Consider the following 17,783-nt stretch of genomic DNA (forward strand, 5'->3'; position numbering starts at 1 on the left):
AATGCTAGAGCAGAACTGATAGCGTTGAAAAATTTTACATACACGGAGCACCTATGTCTACATTGGGGTTCTCGTAAGGACTGTTGATACAGGTTCAAATGCGATTGATGGGACATATCTTGTGTACACGGTCTACATAAAAAAAAAGAAAAAAAACATATGAACGACAGGGTGCATTCATGTTGACCAGTTTAATACACCCTAAGCTCTCCTATTGCAACTTAGTCTGGGGAACAGCTCCTAAAACACAACTGAATAAGCTAGCGCTGATACAGAAACGTATCCGCAACGCCTATGCTGCACAAATATAACATGTTGCCCGTACATAAAATCTACTATTTTAATTTAAACTAAGAGTCTATATATAAGAGGGGTACAAAGAACTTAGGCATTATACAGTTAACCAGGAGAATTATGCCTTGCGAGCCGCCGTGAAATATACTATAAGCCACATACTAAAACATGCTATGGTAGACCTACGTACTGTATTGCTAGTCTCTTAAACCATATAGTACCTGACTTGAGTTTCGCAGAAAGATTTTTACAGGCGCTCAAAAACCAATGCAAAGATAAACTGTCACAATATAATTCTATTAGGGGTATAATTATTTCTTTGTGTTTTAGAGTTTCTCGTATGCTAATTATTATTTTTTAATTCCGTGTTAGCGACGCGAAGCAACTGCTGCGATGAGCGGCGGACAGACGCGGACAGCAGGAAGGAGTGGGGGACATGGGGATTAGTATGCGTACCAGGCCGACTTCAGGGGGAACTGTTCCGACAAGTCTTCAGCAAACCCAGAGAAAACCGCAGACAGCACAACCGGTGCCAGGATTCGAACCCATGCCACCTCCCAGTTTCGCCGTGGAAAGCGATCATCCTAACCACTATGCCACGGGAGCTTGTGCTAATTATCCTTTTGAGTTTCTTGTTGTATTTATTTCAATTGTTTGGTTTGCTTGCTCTGACTTTCCCTTTTTCTGTGTATGTTTTGTCTCGGATGACTGTGTGGAATGAATGAGCTCCGAGACCTGGAAACAAACAAATAAATAAACAACTGCATAGGGTTTGATTTTCTCGTTCATGAAATAACAAATGTCTTAAGGACGTTTGACGTATTGGTTAAACACCAGCGGTGCCCACGGGAAATGTCATCTTGCAACCCAACACAATCATAAATATTTTCAGTGCAGCAACAGCAGCATAAAGGAGTGCATTATAGTTCTCTGCGCAAACAGGTACATCGTTAATGAACATATTAAAACGTAGAGTGCGTAATGCAGACCCCTGGGCAGTGATCGGCAAAGTACCTCAAAATTATACTTAAAGTAAAGTACCAAGTACATGGTGTCATTAGTACTTAAAGTACAGTACAAAGTACCCAATTCCAAATGTACTTAAAATAAAGTCAAAGTACTAGGCAAAGTACTTCAAGTACTCATCAAGTACATCGCCAATTTAATTTGTATCACTTTCCATATCACTGTTTAGTATCAGTGTCTGGCTCTTTTGGCAAAACTTTAGTGAGCATCCTTGACAAATGCTCTGAACCCATAAAGACCTAGGTTAAGTACTAATCAGATGTTATAATTTGCAGTTACACGTAGAGTTACACGCAAAATAGTATTATACCCTGACTGATCCAAGATCACCCGCCTAGTGTGGTGTTCCGGTACTAATCTTCGGGTATAGGAAGCTAGACAATTTCAGGGGAAAAAAGTACACGCCAACAGAGATTGTACATTTCTGGGCATTCCTTGCTGCTTTTTGAAATACAACATGTTTAAAAACGAATGTGAAGAAAATTAAAGAGGTTGAAACGCGATGTAAGCCTTGATTTTTATACAACTGTGATATGCAGCAATGTAACCCATGCGACCAATTAAAAAAACGCAAAATGTAAAAATGAAAGCATGTGTGTCTTTCAGAGTGTTCATCGTGTAATGCGATCACACATGGTGATATAAATTGATTATTAATTGCCAATGAAGAAAACAATATAAAAAAGCATAGAACCTTGCATTGGGAGAGCCGAAATGACAATTGACCAAGTCATTGTGCTGCCAGTTTGCATTCCATGCATTTTACTCAATCATAGAAGAGTTGATACTTTTTCAACATTTCAAGCCTCGCAACAATAGATTTGCTTCAACAAATATGCCCTTTAAATGCACAAACATCTAGAACTAGAAGCGCTAAAATGATGTCAAGAAGACGAAAACTCAGATATATAGCCCTATCTGTGTGTTTTCGTCTTCGTGTTGTCATTTTAGCGCTTTTAGTGTACTACTACTACTACTAAATCATGACTATGGCCTGGGGTGATTCACCGCTTGAGAGCAGTACACTAGTGCAGTAGTGTAGGGTGCATTTTTGATACTCTTTTCTGATTTTTTGTCTGGAGTCCAGATTTGGGTACTTTAGTACTTGATGGGAAAGTACTCAAAAAAAGTATTTCAAGTACAGTACAAAGTACACGACTTAAAATGTACTTAAAGTAAAGTACAAGTACACAGAAATGTACTTAAAGTACTACTTGAGTACTTGGTACTTTAAGTACTGCCCATCACTGCCCCTGGGGCACACCTGATGACATAGTTTGGTCTAGAAAATGATGAAAGATGAAACGCTCTGCTTGAAACAGCCGCTTACTTAGCTCGTTTCTTGTATTCGCCACCAGAGAGCACCAAAAAGCGAACCCCTGCCGTCAGCGCGGCGTCAGACCTAGTGGCGCCATCTGTCGCGTGACGGCATCAGACAAAACTCGTAGGAACTTCATCGCATGAGTTGACGTGTTCCTCTGCTGACTCCATTCCATCGGGAAGCGCCGGCTGCGCTTCAGACACTCTGGATGGAACAGCTGGCGCCAGATGAGCCTCACATAAGCACCGACAGGGGGCGTGGTGGCAACATCACGAATTACGCATCATTCGGGAGGCCCCAGACGCTAGCTTATTTAATACTGGTTCACAGGCCTCCTGATGTGTGGTGACTATGTGCGTGCGTTCTACTCATAGTACGGGGTGTGGGACGCCTGAGCCTTGTTTGCTTTTCACATGCTTGGTAGCTCGTGTGCTGCTAAAAGAGCGCTAAGACATAGTCGGGAGGTACCGATGATCGTGTTGTGCATGCATAGCGTGCATGGTTCCAGTGCAATCTGTGAAGTTTTGAATCAATATCGCACTGGGATATTTGAGCAGTTTCTTGCGTGGTTGGGGTTGGGAGTATAGGAGTTAGTCGAATATGGTGTCTGGTAAACTACGATTGCTCTAGGAACATCCGTGTATTCCAATGAGTTTGGATATTTCTGACAATGCGTATTTCGTTTTACTGAACAGGATTTGAACTAAAATTCTGATAATTGAGAAAACTAAGAATTACGTAAAATGTCTCAGCGTAATGGCTGCTGGGCTCGATTTCTTCTCCGCTGCACTGTTCCTTCTCATCTGACGCTTGGAAAGCCCTCCTAAACCGTCTTGCAGGCATTCGTTCCCACTTGGGCCTCAGTGGCGTTTATGAACTTTCATGCTACATTGCTTATTTACTATTTTGCGCCGTATAGCCGAACATAAAGCAAAAATATGAAGATTAAAGGTGATTAAATGATTGGAAGAAAGACAACAACAACAAATAAATCGTGACTATGACCTGAAAAAAGACATGAAGGTGCAGGCTCTATCATAAACCGATGAACAAGAAACAATCAACCAGATCGCATAACTGTCTGATGGCTTTGAGTAAAAATTAAAATAATACCAGAGAGAACGCGTCGCTGTGCGCGAAAAATTTCTATACAACCCGTATACAGGGTGCGTCACATGATATCAATTCTTGTAAAAACATCTACTTGCACGAAAAAGATGCCGTCAACGGTATTTACCTTCAATTCTGAAAATTAAACTTCTCGCAACAAAAAAGAAGCTAATGAAAACCGACGCAAGTCGTGGCAAAAGTTCGAGAAGATAAATACGTGGACCGCATCTCTTTCGGACAAGTAATTTTTTTACAGGAATTATTATCATGTGAAGTGAGACACCCTGTAGATTGAGTCTACAGGGTGTCTCACAATGCACAGGTTGTGGCATCTTGTGGAATATAGGAGATTCCACAAGTAGAGTCCACAGGACACCACAGTCTGTGCATTATAATTCCGAATCACTTTCACACATGTGTCTGCTTGTTTGTTAAACATGGTTAGAAAAGAAAAAAAGAGGAGAAGAAGAAGAAGACAGACTTACGCTAGAGATAACCTATGTGGATACCTGAAAAATCTGCGAAGTAGTGATGTGTCTCTGTCTTGTGAAAGCTATCAAGCAGGTATGACATGACGATTGTATGGTTTACTTCGATATGCCTCTAGTAAGTGGAAAAGTAGCCTTGCCACCGTGGGAATAACGCGCGAAAGTATAGAAACTTATGACCCTCCTGCCACATGACTCCTGGTACTCCCAACGTCGAGTTATGCACGGTGAGACACTTAGCCTACTTCGGAGACCCACTACAGGTAGCTTGCCCTCGTGACCCTCTCGCGGAAAACCATAAATACATATCGACCGTAGCAATGTTATGGATGTCAACGATCGGGGGAATCGTCACAATTTTGCAGATGCGTCGCAAATTTCGTATAGTTCAGTGTACCTTACCGAACTCGTCGAGCTCCGGAATCCAACTGCGAAATTATTGATCGCTTTTTATGGACGCAAAATAGCTGAACAGTGAAGTCAGTAAGTTAGTTAGTGAACAACTGCGTCACATTCAAAGAAACGGTTAGGGCATACTGAAAGTCAGGGTGATGCGCGTGTATCAATTGAATAACATCCAGAAGGTGTGACGTGCGAATAAAATACATTAAAGGACGGTTTGGGTAGACGTTTTGCGGTTTGAGCACTTTCCTCGTATCGTCGTTTTCCTGTGTGCCGCTGGTCACCAACTGCTACACTCTTCAAAATGAACTTCACCACATAGCACGCTCCTAGCCAACCATCACCCCGAATGACAACGTTCTCGCCCTAGATTTGTTGAAAACGGGAGGCGGAGCCTATTTTGTGCCCATTACGTACGGCATATATAAAATCAATTATTAACAAACGCAATTATTTGCATCGATGTGAACCTGCAATCCAAGTTTTACAGCAAAAGGGATAATAGACGCGTAGAAAACCGGCGCCGCTACTACCGAAACTCACGTGGCTCTGACGTCAGGGCAGGCGTGTGTGCCAGCGGTGCCGGATTTACAATGGTGGGGGCCCCTTCCACCTGGTAAGTATATACTTATCATGGTGCTTCATAAGGATAAATTATGGTCAAGTCCATAGAGATGCCTGACCTCGGTGCGACTATTCCGTTCGACGAAGGTTCAGTGTAATGTAGGTTCATGTAGGTGTCATTCAGCGTACAGTAGCTGGCTGGTTCATTACCACCCAGTTTCCAGAAAGAGTACCTTAGCTTTATCAGTTCACCTTAGATTTATCAGTTTACGTCTTCTAATACCATGCATCACATATTTTGCAAGCAATTCAAGAGCAACAACAACACTTTTGCGGTGCGCTCGCACCTTCTGTGGTGCGATCGTACCGTTTCCTTTTTTTTGGGGTAGCAGAATTCGCTTGCGCGAATTCAACCTCCCCTTGTTATTTTTCCAACCACCAACCAACCAACCAACAACTTTATTGCGAGATGACGAATGAAGCTATTCAAGACTACATTACGCTGCAAGCGTAAATTGGAAACGTCCGTAACTCCCTCACTGAAAAATCAGAAATGAGCTGTGTAAAATCAAGCTGTATATAAGAATGTCCCTTTCTATGCAAATATGCTCCAAAAGTCGGGAGTAGACATAATAAAAAGCACACACACACCGACTTAACGTTATTTTCGTTACGTTAGGTCGGTGGTGCGTTTGTTTGTTCATTATGTCCCTTTCTATGCATAACAGTGACAAGGTACTAAGCCTGCCGTGCGTCATGATTGCCCGATGACTGTTCTCTATGAGCTTCAGCTTCGAAAATGACGCTCACCAACATAGTGAGATATATAAGAAGAGCAACCGTTACTTAAAAGAAAGGCTTCCTTCATTCCCTTATCTATAATCAGCGTGTAAAGGAACTGTCCTCGACTGCCGACCTCGTCATGCGAAAATGTCTTGGCAAGGTGACTGAAGTGTGCTACCTCGTCAAGAAAACGTTCATCCGAATCTTCTTTGTAGACTTCTGCCAGTCATCTTGCCTTCTTCCTGATATCTGCGGTGTCAAAGGATGCTGATTTCTCCGAAGAGATAAAACTTTGACGAGAGTTCTTCGGTTTCGGCCAGCCGTTGATCAAGAGAAACTAGAAACTAATCTTCTGCCGGGAGAAAGTTCTTTATGCGGAACTCCTCTCAAGGGCAACAAACCGTACTTCCGTGGCACTTCCGTAGCCTAGTGGTGTCAGCCATACGCTGAATCCGATTGCGCTTTGGTACTGGAGTAAATTCCCTCGTTCCTGTTACATCTTCCCCAACCATGCGATAGTCATCGAATGTTTCACGCTTTGCGGCAATAGCGATCTCAATAAGGAAACTGCGCTCTTCAGGTCGATATTTGGACATTAAACCTTTTTGCTGGTCCATTCTGTCTAAAATGTCGTCCCAAAACGAGGCATAAATTCCCGTTTCAAATCCAGACATTGTATCTATGAGACCACGGGCTTCAAAGTGCACTTCAGTCATTTCATCTCGATCGTTATCAATGGCTTCCAGCGCTTTTAAGAAAAAACAGTGGCCCCTAACTATGGCTCGCACAGCAGCCGCTGTGCAGGACCATCACGTGCCGGTGACATCTTTTCGGTACAGGAACGGGCTGATTTTCTGAGCAGACGCCGGAAACCGTTGTGGTGAGGTCGTTCAGCACCTTGTGTCTATGCTTGGATGCTGTAAAGAAGTCGTATAGACCTGTTGCTCTGGGCCAGGGGGCGCTCGGAAACTTGCATGTCAGCGCCTCTGGTGGCGGTCGTCTCGTGACGCGGCCGCTATTGAGCAGACGACGAGCCGTCACTCCTTAGTCATTCTGCAATTGCTGGTTGCGTCTACATTTGTAATCGCGCTATGTATCGCTTGCTTTACGGTTATGACAGAGTGGAAGGGATTGAGGAGTTCTTTCGAAGTTCTACTATGAAAAAAGGAGCCAAGATGATTAAACATGTGTACAACGTGCATCAAGATATTGGCAACGGCTACGCGGCATTAAATGGAAAATGCGTGTCACAAGTTAAAGACCGGGTGGTTTACGATGTCAGTCTGGAGGTAAGTGCATGCGAATAACTTATTTACTGCGTGTCGCGTTATGCATGTATAGCTGCCCCAGCACTGCGGCCCCTAGGATACAGCCGCCTGTGCACATCTTCTCACGTGTATCATTTTCACAGCACTCTGCTCCACCACCGCCACATAAGGTACTACGTGGAACCTGTAGTTGCAAAGCCGGTGTCGTAGGTAAATGTAAGCACGCTGCTGCGTTGTGCATTTTCGTCAAGGGGACAACCGACTGTACAAAAACCAGCGTCGCAAAAGTTGGGGAATCCCAAGCCAGAAGCTGCAGAGGGTCATGAACGTTTGACGTCACCTCATTATTCAAAGGTCAGTGCTTTAAAATCTACCTCGAATACGAGAACTTTTTTTTTTTCTGCGTTTGTTCAAGAGTCGTGGTGGTTAGTTTGAAGGAATTTCTTTAACACGCTTTTTTTTTCCCTTCTTCTTAAGTTTTACCATCTAAGTGCCCACAAGAAACAAGTGCTTCGACCCCATTTGTCCTCCTGCATTACGCTGGTATTGGCTCACCCATGATCGACAACTTACGTTCGATAAGACGAAACATTGTGGAACGTGAATGCAAGTCGTTACTGGACGACATAGTGGAGGAGGTAGCAGTGACTCTTGAAACAGAAGATATTCACCTGTCACTGGCCCAGATGAAAGAAAGACACTTTGTGTTCCATACCTTGACCTATCAAAGGCTGTCAGATAATAAGTGTACATTTGTAGCTTTTGATCACCTTGCTACACTAAAAGAATGCGAGAGAGCCTTTTACACGGAGTTTGTAGCCACCGATGAGCCAGTAGAGATGCTTGCAATCCGTACAAAAGCACAGAGTAACCAGCAAGAGTAAAGGCATTTCCAATCTTTTATTTCTTTCTTTCTTGGTTTAGTTTCTTCGTGATAATGGATAATGTCTGCTTCTTATTTACAGATGGTTTCGTGAGCGACGAGTGCGAATCAGTAGCACAAAAGCTCATGATATTAGGACGAGACAAGACCAATTCGAAAGCCTGGCAATACGTTTAGCTTCCACCAAAAACTTTCCAACACCTGCTACACAATATGGTAATTCCTTGTTAAAGTGCATTTTTTCGTCCTGCTGTGCACTGAATGAACACAAAAATTTTAGAAATACACGTATGTTACAGGTCTGAAGACAGAGGACAGGGCAAGGCAGAAGTTATCAGCTAACCTAGGTGTGCCAGTCATCCAGGTCAGTTCTGTTTTCATTAACACAGAATGACAAAACACAAGCAGCAGCTAAAATGTCATGTTTTTGTTTTGCAGACTGGCTTGGTTGTACTACCTGAGCAGCCTTGGCTGTGCTGCAGTCCGGATGGGCTGGTCACAATAGGAGACCAGACACACCTAATTGAAATTAAGTGCCCCTACACATGCAGAGACAAACAGTTTTTAGATTATGACTTAAAAAAATCGTTTCTGCCATATTTAGTAGTCATAAACGACGATGTGGTTGTCAGGAGAACACACCGGTATTTTACACAACTACAAGTACAGATGTACATCTTGAATGTTGCTAGATCTATGATATTTGTGTACAGAAATAAGCAAACCATTGCCATCATCACAAAGCGTGACGACTCTTTTCTGTCTGAACTGATACCAAAGCTGGAAACATTCTATTTTAAGTATATGTTACCTCAACTCGCGTAACTAAATACAATGTGTACATGTTGTTGTATGTGTCAGTTGTGTAGAAATAAACCTGAAGCAGAACATCGTCTTTGTCACAGCATAACTATTTTACTATTTCTTAGAAGGAACGAAAGCATGCCTTGGAGCCAAATGCTCAGTCTGTCCTGATAATATGACTCTGAGTGCTCACGAGTGCTGCACAGACCCTTATGATTTTGTTCATATGTGGGATTAGGGTGACCGGTACTCTGTCGTTTAAAACATTGAATAGCTTCAGCCGTTGGATAGCCCTCTCTACATGTATTCGTACTTGAGCGACACGATAGGTGTCGTCCATGTCTTGCTCAGAATACTGGCCCCCTTTCTCCATTGGTGGCATGATAAGCACCGCACCGTTGTCTGACATGTCCGCTCTCACAGATGGGAAGCCTTTGTCACTCAATATGACATCTCCTGGCTGGACGTGGTGAAGAAAACCGGAAGCTTTGGTGATGAATGTGTCACTGTGGCGACCACCGTATACCTTGGAAACAAATGCCAACTGTCCATTTGGAACAATAGCGATTAACACTTTAAGTGTAAAAGTCCCTTTATAATTGGAGTACATGTAGTACTGCTGATCTGTCTGTCCTGGCGTCTCGGTTCTTATTTCAGTGCAGTCTATAATAAAGGTACAATTCGGGTAATGCTGCTTGAAGATGTCTGGCATGGTGTCTTTGATCACGTCACGTGGTGGCACAAACACCCATCTTTCAAGTTTTACACTCAACATGTCCAAGATGTATCGAAAAGCTCTCGAAGCCGTTGACTTGTCCACAAACAGTGCTCCCAGTGACGTGAGGCTGATTCCTAACTTCAATTTCATCAAGAATAACGCCAGCTTGTCTTCTTTTGGCATGTCTGTGGTCTTGTAGTTTTGGTCAGGAATCATGTTCAATAACACAGAGAAAACTTGGAGTGTCACACAGCACAGGTCACGCAAGGATTGTTCGGATTCCTTCAGGGTGCTGAACCCTGAAAAGCCGCATTTCCTTCTCCAACTTGTGCTATCTTTGTTGGCATGTAAAGTTGAAAGACAGGAAAGGTGTTACTCCAGTGAGATTGCATTACGTCAGCAGCTGTAGACTTGTACACCAGTTTTTCTTAATACAGTGTAGTAATATGGTCTGAATGGTGGTACTATTTAATTTGAAATGTGACAAAATGTGCGATGTTGAAACACAGAAGAGAAAAGGCACAAACTAGCAACCAACCAATGACTCTGGGAGGGAGAACAGTACCTTTGTGTCTTGGCTGCTCTGTGAGACTTGACTTGAGGCACCCCCTCCGTTCGTGACCGACAGAAAGATTTGGAGGCTCCCGTCCCCCAATGGAAACTCTCTGGGTTTCCTGAGGGCAGTACAAATTGATGTTAGCTATTATTTGGTATCATGAACATTTAGCAAGCAAGCATTATAATTATCCATGCAGATGCAATACAAGTACATAGCTATATGTATCTACCATGCAAAGATTCAGCAATGCGCAGTTATACAACTGCATAATGCTGGTTATTTGTTCACCTAAGTACTGCTTGCGACATACTTGTTTGATATCTCCAGCCCCCGTAAGAGCGGGTTAGCGAACCAAGTTGCTGTGCTACCGTCGCCTTCGCCTCACTTCCGTTCCCCTGGTGGCGGCGGGGCTGCGCAGCGCAACCAGACGGGAGAGATGGCGATCCGATAACCGCGCGTCGTCTGCTAGCTCCAAATGCGTCGACGGGGCAGGGCTTTCCTCGGAGTGCGAATGCATGGACCAATGAATGGTCAGTACACCACAGGAATAACACATGGGGAACAATCGAGAAAGTGTTGATAAGCTTATCAACACTTTCTCGATTGTTCCTAAGGTGTTGTTCCGCCCTCTACGCTTCCCTGCCCAGGCGAATGAGCGCAGTCATTGAGAGTGGCGGGGCACCAACGCGTTACTGAGGCCCCGTGTTCCACAGCGTTTCTTTTCCTCATTTCGTATAAATTTATTTCTTTTTTTATCCTAGCCAGCAAGCGAGACTTGCTTGCTTCACATAACACCAGTAAATAAAATGAGGTAATCCCTCGCTTGTGCCAGTTTCACGGAGGAGCCGTGGTCCCTTGCATTACTGTGACACCTTTCACAAAAAATCCTGACGACCCCAGGAACTGCTCAAATGTGGCCTAATCTTGGTGTACTTATGTTTCAAAACCAGTAAACAGGAACAAAAAGAAACAGGTTACAATTCCAATTCCACTCCGCATTCCGAGGAAAGCGCTGCCCCGTCGACGCATTTGGAGCTAGCACACGACGCGCGGTTATCGGATCGCCATCTCTCCCTACTGGTAGCGCTGCGCAGCCCAGTCGCCACCAGGGGAACGGAAGTGAGGTGAAGGCGACGGTAGCACAGCAACTTGGTTCGATAACCCGCCTTTACGGGGGCTGGAGATATCAAACAAGTATGTCGCAAGCAGTACACACACAAATCTCAAGGAAATATGTGGTGAGCTTACCACAGTAGCTACAGAATGACTTGCATAATATGTTTTGGGTATCTGTTGCTCTTGGGTGTTAACTACAACATATGGGCAATGACCTCCAGCAATGTTGTCACATTCTAGTTTATGATGTGCTTGAACATCATCCCTCCTTATTGTAGAGCCCACTTCATCTTCGTCATCTTCAGTCTCAGCCATTTCTCCTGGAAACACTGCTCTGCAGGCTTCAACATTGGTTTGAGACCTTCTGAAGAACCTTGAAGCACAGATTGCATAAGATTATCAACACGATGCATAGAAATTTCCTCCTTTTCAACATGTATTACCGAATTTAGTACCTGTTGAACCTGCTGCTGCTCATCGTAGCCTTCTTCCTATAGACTTCGGGAAAAATTGTCGGCACGTACGATGGGCTGTGCTCGACGTTGCTTTTCGCGTAGTCCACAAAATGATAGTTGCATATGCGTGATGTAGCACTAGGGAGCCACGGAGTGCCATCCTCACTGCGACAGTTAGATACAAAACGTGAACGAACGTCAGATGAAATGCAAACGAAACAGTGATGTAATTGTAATTGATAGCATTTGAACCCCACTTACTTCTGCTGTCGCACGGCTTTTATCCATGCTTCGCGACGACTTTTCTCATAGCCCTTTTTGGGAAAGCGGTAGAAACATACAGGCGGTCGCTGTTCCTGATTTGGTACGTCCGACAAAGCTTTCTTGGCCATTTCCCTGGCCATCCTGCCGTTGTTGTGGCACCGTACGACACAACAGTAATTCGTGCCGGACTTGTACTTTCTCTTTGTCCCTTGCATCTCGAAAAAACAACTGCCGAGACGCAGCCGGCTCCAATGTTCGAATGCGACCGGAGCGGCCCTGAGTTTCTGCATTCCAGCGATAGGGGTCATATTGGCGTTTCAGTCGTCCTCCTCAAACTTTAGCGCAACAGCCCTATACCTGCTCGAGGAAACAGAAAAAGGCAATAGTGGCAAGGCAGTGCTTGACAGCTGATTTTGCCGCCGGATTCAGAGAGTGCGCTGAACAATCAACCCACGTGGCCAGAGGATTTTTCTTCTGTACTAGTGCTTGAAGACCTTTGTACTTCCCACTCATGGACGCGGCATTGTCGCAAGACTGCCCGCGACATACCTTTTGTTTATGTCATATGCTTCGCGAAAACCCATTAAAGCTTTGAACATGTCCTCAGCCTTGTAACCCTGATCAGGCATGAAACGTACGAATCTTTCAACGGGTTACTCCAAGTGCACGAAAAGGTCTTGCTGCATAGGTGATTTTGACAAAAGAACCCAAAGGCGTGTCGTTTACAGAAGACATTGACAATTGCAGTGGTGGGGGCCCCGGGGCATGCGCCCCGACTGCCCCCCCCCTTAAAGGAGCAGTCTAAGACCGAGAAAAAAAATTAGTTTTTGATCGTGATCAATGTGAATCAATCGTGAATGTCCGATCACTAAATAACGTTTTCACGCAAGAAATATGAGCGTATGTCACAAAACACGGCGAGCCGCTTTGCGTAAAGGGCGATAATTTAAGTGGTTTCTGCAAATGTCTGAGGTGCGAAGATTTTTTTCTTCGACCACCATGGTGGTCGAAGGCGACCTGGAGGACATACACAGACGCGTCCGAGGTGTCCAGTTACTTGACTCGGGTTGTTTTTCCCAGACATCCGAGACAAACTGTGGCAGCAATAAATTTGGGGATTCCGGGCATGTTGTGGCTAGCTAAACCTATGTTTGCGGTATTGTATGTTTTGTATTTTTGTCTTGTCTCGTCCGGCACCGGGGTGAGAGGTAACATATGTATTCTGAACGCATCGTAAGGGGCTAAGTAGAGGAGACAAGGGGAGTCGCTCAGAAGACTTGGTGGGGACATGTAGCTTGTTCGATTCCGTCTTACGCGGGTGGCGCAAACCGGGACTTTGGTGACTACGGAAAGCAGGGGCGGTCAGTGTCGGTAGTTAACGGTGGTCTCACGTATCCACGAGCGACAACGACGGGTGTCGCGGCGAAGAAGTCGTCGCACTACAACACAACAGTCAACGAGGACTTTGTGAGTGTTTGCGTGCACGTGTGTTGTCCACCAACAGAACATGATGGCGCCGGCGGGGGGGGGGGGGATATAGGTTTATTGCAAAACAAAACAAAAAACACGAAAGAGGGGAAAGGTTAGCCTGGCTCCAGCAGCCGACTTGCTATTCCCGCTTACAAAAAGGAAAAGGGAGAAAAGGAAAAATAAAGAGAAAGAAGAAAAAAGAAAGACAAATCGGAAAGAGCGAAAGAAGAGGCGCAGTCACAGGCTCAGCGCGAGCCCTGTGTCGGTAAGGAAGCATGCGAGTTCCCTTCCGACGCGCCACTGAATGGGGCGTTGCAGAGGGCCCAGTAGCGTTGACAGCGTGACCTCCCTGAGCCCTAGGGCAGCTAGCCGCTCCATCAGAGTGGCACGGGGAGCGGCGAACAGGCGACAGTGGAGGAGTAGGTGGGAAGCGTTGCCCTCGGTAGAGCAGGCTGCACATGTAGGGGTGTCAAGCGTGTTGAGTTGGAAAAGCCGTGTTGGCGTTCGAGCCGGCGGGCTCCTTTCGTGCGCGTTGTCTCTAGTTCTGCCGAGAGACGCATGCGCATCAGAAACGGCTGCCTTTCTGTTTTCTTTTCTTTTTTTGTTACAGAACATGGCGTCGGAAACATTGGTCGTCTGATCAGTCTGCCACCAGTGAACTTTCTTCGATTCTTTTCGGTTGCAAGGCGAAGACACGCAGTGCAACGAAATCGGGAACTCGAGTGTGGATTGAGGTCAGCACTCCTCCAAAAGGGAATGGGGACGTGCAGGTGCAGTGCGAGTGGAAGTTGCGATCGTTGAACTAGTTCAATAAGTTGCAAACAGAAAGAACGCACGCGTTCCATTATGAGCGTAATGTTTTATTGTTCGTTTGCACCTCTGTTTTACGCCTCAAACCAACATAACATAATGTACCACTGTCAACAAGGAGTATGCCGTGTCCGAAGCGGACGAATTTTCCGTAGCGAATGAGAGCACTTTTAACGTTTGACGTCACAGTCAATGGGGAGTGGCTTGTGGCTGGAGCGCGCGAGCCTCCCGCCACGGAAGCGATTTTATAAATCGAATTGCGCTGTAACAAAACATTGTTAAGCCGAAATATTTTACGAGCATGATTTTTAGACACTGCTTGACAAATTAAAAACGGTTTTCAGCCATTCAAATTTCCTTTCCATGCTCAATTTAAATCCGGCACTGTCTGTCAGTGAGGAAGCGCGAGAGAGGTCACGTGCTTATGACTACCAATAGGAACCGCCGGTGCTGTGATGTCTGAGCTCGAGGCGTACATGTACTCAAGGGTTGATATCTCGCCAAGTACGACCCGTAGGAAAATATTTCTTTTCTCCTCAGTACTCTAGTGTGCAATACAAGATATGCATGATGTAATGAACCGCATCTATCAATGTGTCACAACCACATTAAGAGAAGAGCCTCAGCACACGAGCCGCCAATATTTCCAACAAACACTGCTCTTCTTCCGGGACATTGTACCATATTCCAGTAGTAACTGCAGCTATATTTCAGTTCGAAAGGTTGTGTTCGCAGGATATGAATGTATTTCCGTACATCACTTTACTGTAAGCCAGTGATCATGTAATTGCTGGTAAACGCCCATAACCGCTATTGTAAGGTGACCGGCGACTGTTGTTCTGCTACTCCTTAGTACACGTATGGCACAGTGCTAAACGTTTATGTGGGGTTCTCGTAAACATTACCCGGCGTGTATCGTATACTGCCATTTGTACAACTTCGCGGTAGCCGCGATTGAGGATTTGGTCACGTGCCTGCTTTCTGGTCCTATAGTTCATGGACCGTACCCGACCATGAACTCCAACTAAGACACGTCGCCATCCTTACTGTGAAGTGTCCTGTACGGCTGTGAAATACCTGTCAGTATAATATATATGCACTATGAGGATACAGTGTACTACATACCCCCATAGAGATCCCTTTCACTGTCCATCAATTACCGTGGCATCCCATATCTCCTTGTCGCCACGGAAAGTAAATCTGCACACAACAGACGTCCCGTGTGACCATGTCACATCGTTCGAGATCACCCCAGTACGGTATAGCGGTGTCAAAAAGAACAACGCAAACAGTAGTAACACAATTTTCCGCCCATCCCAATCGCACTAACGACGCCAGGTTCTGGTATAACCACCAGGCCAATAACGGCTAGTGCATTCGGCCTGCTTCCGACCTCCAAAGTCACTTCCGAAACACGGGTATCACGTGCCTTGCTCTCATCAAAGCACACAGCAGCCCTCGTAACGGAAACCACCAATGATCATCCTAAAGAAAGATTACCGACCACGAAAGACTTCCTCAAACAATACATATGGGTACGTGTGTGTTCCTTCCTCTCTACCACGACCGCAGCTTTATGAGCTTCCTTGTGCCATTATGCTGCTGCAGACGACAGCGGGGGGAGTAGCAGACAACATGGAAGCGAATAGCAAGAACAGTCATACCATACTAATGGTTTCCCAGGAGAGGCTATGGAGATGAACAGCAGTTGCAGGGAGCGCGTTTAGCCCCAATCGCGTGACAAATATTTCCCACGCTTGCTGTGGACTGAATTGGACGAGACACAAATTGAGTCGTCTCTTTTAGGGAACAATACAGAGCGAATGTGAAATCTCTTTCGAAAATGTGTAGGCGTAGTACGCGTGATCGAGCGTTTGAAAGAGGTCATTGGGTTGCCTCTTCTGTCACGACTATGATGCTACTATGCTCTTTGTGACATACAGTAGAAGGTACGATGCGCTTTAGCTTCGACAAAACAATTTTGAGTCATACAACCATCGCTTGTCACATGATCACTGTAGTGTTCCGCTGAAACTGCTCGAAGGAATGAATGTTATTTTGTCTGCTGCACATATTTTCAAGAAACGCAGTAAGCGTAAACACAGGCCGAATTAATCTTATAACTCCAAACAATGCCTTAGCGTAAGTATGGCGTAAGTGACACTTCTTTTTCTTTTTGACCACAGCTATTCGTTGCGTGCCATTTATTCATTGCGCTTGATGGGGAGCAAACGAGTGCGTTTACTCGCTCCAACTGAAGCTTCTTTGGGATGTTCCTACAAAAGCGGAGCTGTATCCGCAGTTCCAGCAACTCGTGTGTTTTCAAAATTGTATTTACTGATCCACTCAGCCGCTTATAGTTAGCGCAAGTGTACGGGTGCGGTACTACCGCGAATCCGCTCTACGTCTTGGTTTGCGGATAGAAATAAAACGTTTTGAAACCCCTGTGGGTAAAATACGGACTATGACCAAGCCGCAGTCATCTGCGATGCGCGCGTTAGTCGCATTTTATGCGCAAAGAGCATTAGCGGCATGCCGCACATTCTCGAACAATCGGAAACGGTCTAGCGGAGGCGGCACGGATGCGCGCGGCAAGCCGCATTCGTGAACGTGCGCTTAGCGTCTCTGCCGACGTCCTCTATATGGAGATCCATAATTGAATTGAATTTTTGAATTGAATTTTATTTCACACATGGTGTGAGAAACTATGGCAAAAAAACCAAGTGGTTAAATTAAAAAAATTAAAAATTGACAGCACGCAACGAATCCAAAATGATGTCGAAGGGTGCCATCCTTTGCGTTGCTGTGCCTTTAACTGCTCTCACTAGACAACTATGGACGACATAAGGTTCCCGAGAAGGTATGTACTGTATTCTGTTTGTAATAGAAAATAAATTACCACTGGTACAAAGCTCATGTGTCGTTCGGATGAGAAAGAGGGGGAATTCGAGCAAATTAATTTCCTTTTTTTTTCTTTTTTTGAGCGCGTAGTGTCCGTTTATAGGTTTGGGGGCCTCTGTCGAGAGCCGGATAACATGCAAACGGGAGCGCAGCTCGGTCATTCCAGCTCAAACATCCCAATGGCGTGGCTCGACCATCGCCGATTTTCGTGAAAAAATATATGTCCTTCTCACTGACGTACATACGTTCTGTCTAAAATACTTCATTTGGGATCCGCAAGGAATCGCCGCCAGGAGGCTTCGAACTTCCGCTCCGAACCTAAAACCGTAATACGTTTGAGCAGGTGCAGAGGGTGAACGGCTTTAGATATCTGAAAAATTAAAACGGGACGCGCTTCCGAAAAGTTCAAACTAGTCATCATCGGATTTGCAGTCGACGCGGGTGCAGAAATAGCGAGCTACGCTTCCGCGAAAGAGGCGCAAAATCAAACGAATTCAACATTTTTCTAAAAAAATACCATGGATGGCGGATCTTACATGCACATATA

At 45.1% G+C, this 17,783-nt stretch overlaps 2 protein-coding genes across 3 annotated transcripts in view; both read right to left on the reverse strand.

Annotated features, from left to right (window-relative positions):
- The window catches only part of LOC135378435 (uncharacterized), a 662,816-nt gene that overhangs the window by 581,529 nt on the left and 63,504 nt on the right, over nucleotides 1-17,783 (reverse strand). The gene's annotated exons all lie outside the window — the stretch shown is intronic.
- Nucleotides 9,041-12,195, reverse strand: LOC135378593 (uncharacterized). The gene is made up of 4 exons (XM_064611654.1): nucleotides 12,053-12,195; nucleotides 11,792-11,956; nucleotides 11,469-11,709; nucleotides 9,041-10,009 (listed from the first exon to the last, which is right to left on the reverse strand). Exons 1-4 carry the CDS (start codon nucleotides 12,193-12,195, stop codon nucleotides 9,101-9,103), a joined length of 1,458 nt encoding a protein of 485 aa, XP_064467724.1. The 3' UTR covers nucleotides 9,041-9,100.

This window comes from Ornithodoros turicata, chromosome 1 (assembly GCF_037126465.1).
Source record: "Ornithodoros turicata isolate Travis chromosome 1, ASM3712646v1, whole genome shotgun sequence".
Taxonomy (NCBI): domain Eukaryota; kingdom Metazoa; phylum Arthropoda; class Arachnida; order Ixodida; family Argasidae; genus Ornithodoros; species Ornithodoros turicata.

What these genes read in the sequence shown, in the direction of transcription:
- LOC135378593 (XM_064611654.1), bottom strand. Translation starts at nt 12,195, where the DNA reads ATGGCCAGGGAAATGGCCAAGAAAGCTTTGTCGGACGTACCAAATCAG. An exon ending in AGCAGCAGCAGGTTCAACAG is followed by an intron (nt 11,710 to 11,791) that starts GTACTAAATTCG and finishes CTGTGCTTCAAG; the next exon opens with GTTCTTCAGAAGGTCTCAAA. An exon ending in GTCATTCTGTAGCTACTGTG is followed by an intron (nt 10,010 to 11,468) that starts GTAAGCTCACCA and finishes CTTTCAACTTTA; the next exon opens with CATGCCAACAAAGATAGCAC.